The sequence below is a fragment of the Elephantulus edwardii genome, unplaced genomic scaffold (assembly GCF_000299155.1).
Source record: "Elephantulus edwardii isolate Elephantulus edwardi_28Jun2011 unplaced genomic scaffold, EleEdw1.0 scaffold00448, whole genome shotgun sequence".
Classification (NCBI taxonomy): Eukaryota; Metazoa; Chordata; class Mammalia; order Macroscelidea; family Macroscelididae; genus Elephantulus; species Elephantulus edwardii.
This window is the reverse complement of record NW_006400198.1, coordinates 578,512-590,338: the sequence shown is the minus strand read 5'-3', so window position 1 is coordinate 590,338 and position 11,827 is coordinate 578,512. Positions and strand designations below refer to the sequence as shown.

Below are 11,827 nucleotides of genomic sequence, written 5' to 3'. Positions count from 1 at the left end.
GATGGGAGTGTCAGAGACAGTGCGATTGGCACAGGACAGAGCAGAGTTTAGGGCTGTTGTACATAAGCTGTTGTACAAGGCCAAGCGACTCGACAGCACATAACAACAACAACAATATAAGGTTATCGTCATCTTATATCAGAACTGACTTGATGAAAACTAACAGCAACATCAATAAAGTTAACAGGAAATTAACCATGGAAAAGAAGATTTAAGTGTCAAGAATACAAAAGATTTAGATGGTCAGAAAGGACAAGAACAGTTTCAGATAAAGGGATTTTACAGAAGGAAGAAACACATCTTTATTATAAAAAGTTCTGTCTGATGGGGGGGGGATTTCTTTCATTTTTCAAGAAGAGTGAATTGGGAGGAGAGGGTGTGGTCAAGGAGAAAAGTGCAACAATTAATGAGTGGAAACCCTAAGTCTCTGTAAACTTTCATTAAAATTAATTTTAAAAAAACACAACCACAACAAAAATAAAACCCAAAATTAAAAAAAGCATTAATTCCTACTCTGAAATTATTTTCTTTTTTCTTTCTTTTTAAAGAAAACACAACCCTCTAATGACCATAAATTCATGTGGTGTAGTCAATATTTATAAGTGGTAAGCTGCAAACTAGTATAAAAGTTCACATGACATCTCAGCTTTGTGTACCTGATAAGTTTCCTGTGACAGCAAGTTTTACTGGTTGCTCCTAGTAAACTCTCTAATCAGAATGTGCAAGTCACCAGTGATTGAAGTTTGTAGTACCACAAACTGCTTATATGACATCACAAGTTTCCCACATAATTTAAGGAAAACTGCTTTTCAGAGTGACTTAGCACTATTTGGTTTGATTCTAAACATAAAGAATCAGGGAGGGAAGCCCATTAATACAACAATAAAATAAAAAGAAAGTTTAAACAACTGTAATTTGCTGGTGTGTTTAATGTGAGGAAGTGACTCATTTATGCAAACCTTCTCCTTTGTGTATAAAGTACAAGACTCAGTGACACATTAAGCTGTTAGGCGCAGAACTTAGTCACAAAAGTTATGTAAAATCAAATGACTTGAGGATAGGTTAGACAATATAGCAACATTCCAATTCCTAGCAAACATTGACAGGTCAGACAAAACTATCAGTTGTTAAAGGTATTTTGATGTTTCTTTTTTTTTTCAAACTAGCATCTTGCCTAGAAATTTCAAAAGCAATTCCTTTAAAGTCTGACATGGTTGGCATAAAATTGCCAGTGGCAACATGACACTAAAAATGTTAATTAAAGAAAACGTTTTTTTCACAGTTTGTATGTTCTGAAGTAAACATGTTTACAGCATAGTCTCGTGATGACATTTGTATGCTTAATTTGTACAATTAAAAATAATCAAGATGATAAAAAGGATGTACTAAATAAATTTCTTTTTTCTTACTTTTTCAAAGTAACTATGCTCTTACCGTATTATGAGCAGTTCTACCCAGACTCGTACGAAAGCTGGTAAAGGCCCAAAGACTTCCAGGATATATGTGTAATGACCACCTGATTTCTTTATACTTGTTCCTAATTCAGCATATGACAAAGCTCCTGTGAAACAGTTATGATAAAAAGTGAAAATGTAATATATCAAGTCACTGAGTATAAATGACAACAGTTTTATGTTACATAAGATCACACTTCTCAATGACATCCCTATTTCTAGGTAGATGACTGTTAGCTGATTGCTAAGAACCACCAAGTTCCTCTTGGAACTTCCTCACATTTGAAATCTAGTTCATTCTATCAAATAACGTAATATTCCTTGAAATGGTGATGGCAACCTTCTAAAAAAATCGTATGATTTACAATGTGGAATACAAAGTTTGGAAACAAGGAAAATAGAAAAGAGATGTTAATAATATCAATTTACCATAAAAGAACATAAGAGCAAATCAAAATTTAAAAAAAATACCAACAGATCTCATTATAAGGTGAATAAACTCTGAATAAATGATGTTTCTGTGACAAATCAAAATATACAAGTATTATAAGTTCTCCAAAAGAATAGAGATTTTAGACCTTGCAAGTCATATTTTGCTTATTAACAAAATTAATTCTGCTCAGTCTCTTTCAACCATAGTAGCAAAAAATGTTTTATAAGCATGTGCTTCTGGGTAGTTTAAGGAATATTCTTTTCAAACAGATGTGCTTTTATTCATACTTATACTTGAGTACTTTTGTATACTAACAGTCTGTTAGTCACAACTGATTACAACTCAGCATTTTAACATGTAATAATAATACAATTAACATGGCAAATTACATAACCTTCTAAAACCTCAGCTTCACCCCTATAAAATGGAGATCTCAGTTCTCACCTCTTAAAGAACTTTATATATGTTTATATAAATGTAATAATATGTTCCAGTGAGAATGCTATGCTGGATATACCACAGAAACTAAAAGTGTAGAAAACAATAATACTAATTAGTAAAGCTTCTGATGAGGACAGTGATGGTTGGTTCATTTGCAGAATTCTCACGTTCTATTAGGAGACTCAGGTTCAATTACCATTCAATTTCCTCAAGCAGAGCCTCCATTTGTGTGTCTATGAAGGCTGTGTGTTACTCTGATCTTTTGACAGAGATTCAGGACTAAAGAAAGAAGGACCTTATCTTCTACTTGTGAAAATCAACTCATGAAAACCCTGTGGCTCAGCACAGTCTGATCTCATGAGTCTTAATGAAAGACTCAATGACTGGTTGGACAGTGGCTGATAACAATAGTAAAGTTTCAGATTGGACTATCAAAATAAATACAATTTGGATGTCTAGTGAAATTTTATGGAGGGTTTTTTTTGGTGGGTTTTTTGTTGGTTTGTTTTTTGGGTTTTTTTTATTTTTTATTTTTGTGTACCGTCGAATCAGATCTGACTGGCACAAGCGGAGATTGCCCCTCCTTCTCCAGTGGAGCATCTGATGGATTCCAACTACATGCCTTCTGGATTGCAGTGCAGCTTCTTGTCACTAGGCCACTATAGCTCTTCTAGTGTAATTTTAATATAACTTTCCTGATTCTTCAATATGGCATTCTATCAGAATCACCAGGGCAATATTTTAAAGAACAATAAGACAACAAAATCAGGATTTAACTCAGATCTATGAAATCTCAATAGATGTGTTCAATAATCTATTTGTATAAGCAACTTGCACCAGCTACTTTGTACTATCCAGTCTGAAAACTAGTATTTTCTACTGATGGTTTTCAATTATCTTAATTAAATAGAACTACTTATAACTCATCCTTCATTGAGAATCAGTTGCCCTGTTGGTAAGCTGTCCAGAAAAGCATCCAATTTAACACTTAGGAAAGACTCCTACCTACCTCAGAATCTGTTGTCAGAGAATCAATATCCAGATTCATGTATACTTCAATGAAACTCTGGATGCTGCCCTAGGTGAGTTGTTGGGGAATGAGTTTTTCATTTAAAGGTCTCAAGATCTGTAACCACTTTGCCCAGATGAAAAAAAGTTCCAAACAGGATGTAAAACTCCACGTATTGAGCTTAGTTTATAAAAAATTTATAGACCAGATATACAGATTACAGAAATACAGTCCAAAAAACTCTCCAAAGTCTTCAAAGGAAGAAAAAAAAATTTCCCCTTTCCATTATACTAATTTTTTTTTTTTAATTAGGGAGGCACACCTGTCAAATAGCCCCTAGTAATAAAAATGAAAAATGCCATGCAAAGAGCTCAGTAGATGCATCCAAGAGCACATTCTCTCTAATTAACAATCAAAAGATATCAACTAAAGATAATAATCTCTTAAGTCAAATTTTTTTGTTGCGATATTTTTCTGCTTGAGTATTTATGTATCAGAATACTTTTACAACACCTCATCATCACTACTCTAATGTGCAAAAATTTTGTTTTACTACACTTAAATAGGTGTATGTGTGTGCATGTGCATGTGTATACACTTGCCCTCACATAAAAATCTAGTCCCAAAGTGGAGGTTGCTTGCATGCATATATGTGACATTTCCAGAAAATTGGTTGTGGTTTCCTATACACATTACTTTATTCTGAATATCTGAAATAATGTAGACAATTAAAGATACTTAAAGTCATTTAAGAAGATTAATAGACAGGGTTTTTACTGTTTTGTTTATTTATAAGTACCTATGACAGAATGATTTAATATTAGCTAATGGTTCTTTCATCATATTCTATAGGTAAGTCTTCCATAAAATGGTTTTACACTGGGAACACAGTGTTTTACAACTATTCCTAAACATTTTGTAAAGTACATACTACTCTCATATAGCATAATAAACTTTTCAAAAATCTAAAATTAATGCCTCGATAGTTCTTTCTAAACTAGCCAAGATTTTTATTTACAATTTTTACTTAAAATGCATCTTTCCTAATACCATCTATTTAAATTCTCAAGGTGAATGTCACAACCAATAGCTTAAAGTACCACAAGGCATACATATTAATGAATGAATGACTTGGTACTGACACAATCAAGAGTAAGCATTTGGTCTTAGAGTTAAGGAAAAGAATTTCATTAAAATTTCAATTAAAAAAGTAGGGTTTTTTTTTAAGAGTAATACCTTTTGGCACCAAGATACACTATATTCTAGAGAAAGAAAAATCTAGTTTGGTCAACTCACCCACTACAGAAATACAATTTGGTTAACTTGTTTTTTTTTGTTTTGTTTTGTTTTGGACTATTTACCAAGCTTCACAATAACTGGACCATTTCATGAAAGGAATGTTTATTACTCCTTTACTGAGAATTTTAAAGCAATAAAGGAATGCAAATGGTGAAGAGAGTTAGAATTCATATTTCTACCATTTCTGCTTATATTAATGCAGTGAGTAGGTCGGCATCTTATCTGTATCCATAGAGAAAAAGGGAACAGTAGATGAAGAAAACAGATCTAGGCAAGCACAGCATGCTTACACCCAACTGGAGTTTTAGAATTCACAGTACAAACATTTATAGGTAAAGAGAAGTGATGCAGGATTGGAAAAATGTAAAATATGTAGGAGTCAGAGTCCCCATTTATCATGAGAATTCACTTAGATACCATCTGACATCTTCCCACTGACTGACTATTTAGAACTAGTAAGCACATGACGTTAAAGAATTAAAAAGGAAAATATTACCGCTCATTTGCTTTGTCAATAAAGCAGTAAAACTGCTGAACACACAGTTTTGTGTCTAACTAGGCCAGTCTGGGTTTCACTTCACAGGTGTTTCATTCACTGTGCCAGCTGCCAGGATACCCCAAATGTACGCAACTATGCACAACTGTCCAGTGCAGACAGTTCCTAAGTATTTTATTAGGTCATCAAAGTTAGCCTTTGCTTTCTTTGCCACAGGGGAAAATCAGAAAGAAAAAAAAATAGATAAATACTGTGTCTTAGTCAGGAAAAGAGAGTACAGCCCGCGGGAAGCAGTTCATAATCAGGCTAACAATAGCCCCTGTGTCTGGGTAGTTCACATACCTAAGCAAAAAGAAAAATGAGAAAAATTTGGAATAGTCTTTACCATTCACTCGAAAAACTACCTTTTGCTTTCCCAGCTGACATTCTGCTTGGCCCCACAGTCACGCCCCCACAAAAGCAGTTGCACTCACCAAATAGTGAAAGGACCCCACAGGCCGTCCAGATAATCAGAGACATGCCCACGCTGCCCGTGTTCTGCAGCACGCCCTTAGGAGAGATGAAGATTCCTGCGCCAATGATGGTGCCAATGATGATGGAGATCCCCCTCAGCAAAGTGATTTTCTTCTTCAGCACCACTTTTTCCTGCCCTGGTGGCTCTTTGCTACCCATGGCAGTGAGCCTCACGTTAGCATTTGCCTGCAAGTACCCTCCATGAGACAGGGTGGACACCACTGGCTTTCTGACCATGGTTATGGCACACGGGGGCAGGAAACGAATCAGGAAGAAAAAAAGTCTTTCAAGTTTAGTGTCTCTTAGTGTGACTGATCAATCTTTCCCTCTGCCTTTAGATTTATCTGTCTCAGTGCTACTGTGTTCACAGGTGAAAACGCAAAGATGTATTTTATCCTTCACAGCTATCTAATTACCACTCAGAGACACCTGTGTGTTCATAGGGCTCTCGGTTCCCTCACTCCTCCTGCTACTACTGCTGCTCTGGCTGCTGCTGCCGCCCTATCATTAGAAACCAGCTCAGCTTCCTCTTGGGCTTGTATTTAAGCTCCTGCCTGTCACACCAACTTACTCCAGCTTAATGATGATGCAAATTCTCCAGGTTTGCATCAGCCACATGAGAAGACTCCAGCATTACTCAGCGGTTTTTGTTGGGCTTTTTTTTTTTTTTAAACAGTAGCAGCATGTTGCTCAACTGACCCAAGCTTTTCAGAGAACAAAGCGCACACTTAAAAGAAATCGTAACCAATCCAGAAGTGGTAAATTCAGAACAGACCTTCTCAGAGATTTAAATCACCTCCCAGTGAGGAACAAAAGCTCTTTAAGGGGAAAATGAAAAATCAAACAGGAAATAAGACTACATCTTTGAAAGAGTTTCCTTTCTCTTTAACAAATATATGAAAATGTTTCATAAGCCAGTATTTTGACAACACAGGGTAACATAAAGCTACATTGTTTATAACAACAAAATTTAAGTTTCCCAAGTTGTAGTCTACCTTTTTTTGGCTGCGAGTGAGGAGTTTCTTAGCAACACAGTCAAATCTCATATTTACAAAGACAGGCGGCTTCTATGCCATATAGTTACTGTCATACACATAACACTTGTAAGCGTTACTCAGCATTAGATAAAACTTTTTAATACTACTACTCATAACAAAGCAAGGTTTACAATCATCTCAAAAAATCAGCTTCACTCCAGGAAACAGACTTTTTCTGATTTTTATCACATCTAAGTGATTTCCTAAGTAAGTGAAAAGATATATATTATCCATTTTTATCTTCTTCAATTACCAAAAAGAAAACAATTTTTAAACTAAGAAATAATAACAATTACATAAATTATGCATCTGAAAAAAAACCAAAACAACAAAACCCCAAAACAACCCAGCCTGAAAAGCAGGACACAGAATGGAAGATGATGGCATTATGTCTGTCATTTCCCCCTGTACTGTACAAACTCTATTATAATTATTATTTGTAAATGTTTTTTTTTTTCAACTGTAAGCTAAAATCAAAGAAGGGAAAAATATTAGAAATACTAAAAACTGTCACAAGTGTCTACAAAACACCAAAATAAAAATGTCTGTTAGATCTTTTTGGCTATGACTATAGGTCTGGTGGCCTAGTGGAAAGAATCTGTGCTGCAATCCAGAAGGTACTGGTTCAAATCTACCAGCTCCTATTTGAGAAGGCTGGGCAATCTCCTCCCATAAGATTGTTGTTATTGTTGTGTATCGTCAAGTGGAAACCAAGCCATAGCTGACCTTCCAGTGGGTTTTCAGAGGCAGTTAGTTGCAAGGGAGGAGGTTGCCCAGCCATCTCCCAGGGAGCTTCTGGTGGTCTCGAACAGTGTGCCTTTGGTACTGCAGTGCAGCTTCTTGCCACTAGGCCACCAGAGCTCCTGTCCCATAAGATTACTGCTATGCAGACTCAATGGTACACAATAATTATATGGTTTTACATTTTCTTATCACTACCTTTAAGTTATATTTACACACATTACTAAATATGCTTCTGAAACTCTGAATCCTATGTGACTTGTATGAAAGACAGATCACTTTCTATTTGTTGGTCCTGAGAAAAATTATATATCACATCAATACTCTACAATTAATTGAGAATGTGTGTGTTTGTGTGTGTTCATTCCTCTTGATTCTACGGTGGATCAGCTGATGTATTTGAACCACCTGCCTTTGGGTTGGTAGTGCAATTCCTGAAGACCAAGCCACCAGAAATATGTATGTCAACAAGTTTGTACAACTATCAGGATATCATATGAGAGAGTCAGTCTAAAAAAATTCCAGAAGGCAAAATACAAAAACCAGTGTCATTATCATACCTCTTATAGCAACCTATAAATTTGTGGAAAACATAAATTATAAAAGAAAAAAGCTAGCAAACATTGTAATTAGTAGTCCTAAATATTTAAACTAAAAATATGGGTGGTGTTCAAATGTGTACTGTAAAAATGAGTTCAAAGCAAGTGGATTTATATCGAACTTGATGCTTCATGTCTAAACTAAGAGAAAATGCTAGTGTTATTTGTCAAGCCACCATTTCTTTAGGGCCTACAATACATGTTGCCATGGTCTATTCAATCACTTATTATGCATCTAAGAGCTGGAAAATGAATAAGGATGACAGAAGAAGAATTCATGCCTTTGATCTGTGGTGTTGGAGAAGAGTACCCCTGCCAAAATCTCATGCCAAAAGAACAAACTCATGAATATCCCATGCCAAAAGCAGATGTGTCTTTGAGAAAGTACAACCAGAGTGTTCCTTGGGGGAAGAATTGTTAAGTTTTATTTTTTGTATGTTGTGCATGTTGTTTTGTGAGGCCAATCTTTGGAAAAGAAAATCATGCTGGAAAGATAGTGAAAGAGAGGAAGATTCTCAAGGAGGTGAATTGACACAGTGACTGTAGCCAGGGGTTAAGCATGTCAAAGATAATTACAGATGGCACAAGATAGCACAGAGCTCATAGGTGGCTTTGTGTTTTACTCAACAGCACCTAATAACAACATACTCAAAGCATAGACTCAATTTCCTATGAGCATCTCATGGAAGAAGGAAACTAATGTACTATCAAAATTACTCTTCTTCTGTTAGCACTCGTGGAACTTATAATAAAGTTATTCAAATAATTTTTTCTTTGAGTAAAGTAAATATTGGGTATTGGTGAAATGGATTGGCATGGGGCATTTTGAATCAGATATGATCTACTATCTGGATATGAAAAGGTGAGGGGGAAATGGGGTCACTTTCATAGTTAAAAAGGCAATTTCTAGATCCATCTTGAAATACAATACTGTGTGTGATAGGATAATATTCATACGCATACAAGAAAAACCTGTTAATACCACCATCATTCAAATGTATTCACCAACAACCAAAGCCAAAGAGGAAGAAATAGATGATTTCTACCAATGGTTACAGTTCGAAGTTGATAAAATATGTACACAAAATGCATTAATAATGGGTAACTGGAATGCAAAAGTTGGAAACCAGGAAGAAGGTTTAATAGTCAGAAAAAATAAACTCAGTGACAGAAATGAGGCTGGGGGTAGAATGATAGAATTCTGCATAATTGTATAGTCATTGCAAGTACCTTTTATAAGAAGCATAAGCACAGGCTATTCACATGGATTTCTTCTAATGGTATGCATAGGAATCAGTTCTATTAGATCTGTGGAAAGAATTGTTGGAGAAGTTCAGTATCAGTAGTGAAAACTAGGCCAGGTGCTGATTGTGGGACAAACCATCACCTACTCAGATGCAAGTTCAAACTAAAGCTAACGAAGGTCAAGTCATACCCACAAGAATTAAAATTTGATCTGGAGTCTATCGCCCCTGAAATTAAAAACCAACTCAGGAATAAGTTTAAGCCCTTGTACACTAATGCACAAAGACCAGATGAGCTATGAGAATATTTCAAGAATATTGTCCATGAAGAATGCAAAAGGTCATTACAAAGATGGAGGAAGAAGAAAAGATCAAAATGGATGTCAGAAGAGACATTGAATATTGCACTAGAGCACTGAAAAGCCAAAGCAAAGGGAAGAAATCAAGAAGAAGTTTGGAATAGAAGATTTCAAAGAGCAGCTTGGAAAGACAAAGCAAAGCATTATAATAAAATGTGCAAAGATCTGGAGTGACTATCATTATTTCTTAAGCTATTGTAACTAAAGTACACATTCAAGCCTTGAGTTGCTATGCTTAAGGATGCTATGAGCAAAATATTGAATGATACAGCAAGCATTAAAAGATGGAAGGAGTATAGAGTCACTGTACCAAAATAGATTGGTTGACACAAAAGTATTTCAAGAAACAACATACTATCAAGAGGCAATTCTGATGAAGAAGGAAGCTTGGGCTGCTCTGAAGGACTTCACAAAAAATAAAGCCCTAGGGATTGATGGAGTACCAATGGACATATTTCAACAAACAGATATTGCCTTGGATGTGCTCACTAGATTATGCCAAGAAATCTGGAGTATAATGACCTGGTCAAAACACTGGAAAGGATCCATATTTATTCTGATTCCAAAAATAAAAGGTGATCTGACAGAGAGTGAAAATTATCACACAATATCACTAATAACACACAACAGCAAAATCATGCTGAAGATTATCCAGAAATGACAGGGAGAATACATTGACAGAAATCTACCAGAAATACAAGCTGGATTTAGAAGATGTTGTGGCACTAGAAACATTATTGCAAATGTAAAACGAATCTTGGCAGAGAGCAAAGTGGCCCAGAAAAAATGTCTGTCTGTGTTTCATTGACTGTGCAAAGGCATTTTACTGTGTGGACCACAACAAATTGAGAAGAATGGGAATCCCAGAACACTTGATTATGCTTATGTGACACCTATACTTGAACCAGGAAGCAGTCTCCAGAACAGAGCAGAAAAACACTGCATGGTTCAAAATAAGGAAAGGAGTGTGTCAGGGATGCATTCTGTCTCCATACCTTTTCAATCTATATGCAGAACAGATATTTTAGAAACAGGGATTTATGAGGAAAAATGTGGCATCAAAATTGGAGGAAGAATCATTAACAACCTATGATATGCAGATGACACAACTTTGCTTGCTGAAACTGAGGAAGACCTGAAGCAATTGCTGCAGAAGTCAAGGACTATACAGTCTTCATTATGGATTGAAGTTCAACATCAAGAAGACAAAGATCCTCACCACTGGGCCAATTGGCAGTACCATGACAGATGGAGAAGAGATTGAAGTTGTTAACAATTACAACTTGCTTGGCTCACAATCTAAACTCTTGGCACCAGCAATCAGGAAAACAAAAGACAAATTGCAATGGGAATATATCCTGTCAGGGACCTCTCCAGAGTACTGAGAAGCAACTATGCCAGTTTAGAGACTAAGGTACACCCAAACCAGGCCATGGTCTTTGAAGTTACTTGCTATGCACCAGAGAGCTGGACAAGACTGACAAAAGAAAAATCAGTGCCTTCAATCTGTGGTGTTGGAGAAAAGTCTTGAACATTCCATGGACTTCCAAGAGAACAAATGGTTCTGTCACAGAGAAAGTGAAACCAAGTTTCTCTCGGAGGCTAGATTTTGAAGCTCTGTCTCATATACTTTGGGCACATGGCTAGTAAAGACTGGTCCTTGGAGAAGGTCATAATGTTCAGAAGAGTGGTAGGACAGCACGGAGAGGAAGACCCCAGATGAGATGGATTAATACAGTAACTGGAGCAAAGGGAGCTGGTGTATTGGCATCAGTGACACTGGCTCAGGATAGCACAAGATTCAAAGTTGCTGTATATAGGGTCGCCATGGGTCACATGCGACTTGACTGCACATAACAACAACAACAACAAAGTTAATATAATATTAAAATACTTGTTCATTATAAAATAAAAATATTTCTTTCTAATACTACAGACTTCTTGGGGAAAAATATTGAATGATGTAAGAAACACCAAAAGCAGATGGACATAAAGAAAATGCATCAAAAAGAATTTGTCAACAGGGAGCCATTTTAGGAAGCAGTAAATGATCAATAAGCAATGGCAATGAAGAAAGAAGTTCAAGCATCACTGAAAGCATTGGCAAAAAATAAAGTCACAAAAATTGATGGAATGCAGAAAAGCTCAGTAGCCTATACCAAGAATTTGAGAAGGCAGCTACTTGGCTAACTGATTAAAAGA

At 36.0% G+C, this 11,827-nt stretch overlaps 1 protein-coding gene across 1 annotated transcript in view; it reads right to left on the bottom strand.

The window, feature by feature from the left end:
- SLC7A11 (solute carrier family 7 (anionic amino acid transporter light chain, xc- system), member 11) overlaps positions 1-6,161 on the bottom strand; it is a 113,223-nt gene extending 107,062 nt beyond the window's left edge. The window contains exons 1-2 of the mRNA XM_006902769.1: positions 5,606-6,161; positions 1,435-1,561 (exon numbers count right to left, since the gene is read on the bottom strand). Of these exons, the coding sequence (XP_006902831.1) occupies positions 1,435-1,561; positions 5,606-5,882 (404 nt within the window). The 5' untranslated portion in view covers positions 5,883-6,161. The remainder of the gene's footprint in view (positions 1-1,434; positions 1,562-5,605) is intronic.
- Between the last annotated feature and the right edge of the window lie 5,666 nt (positions 6,162-11,827).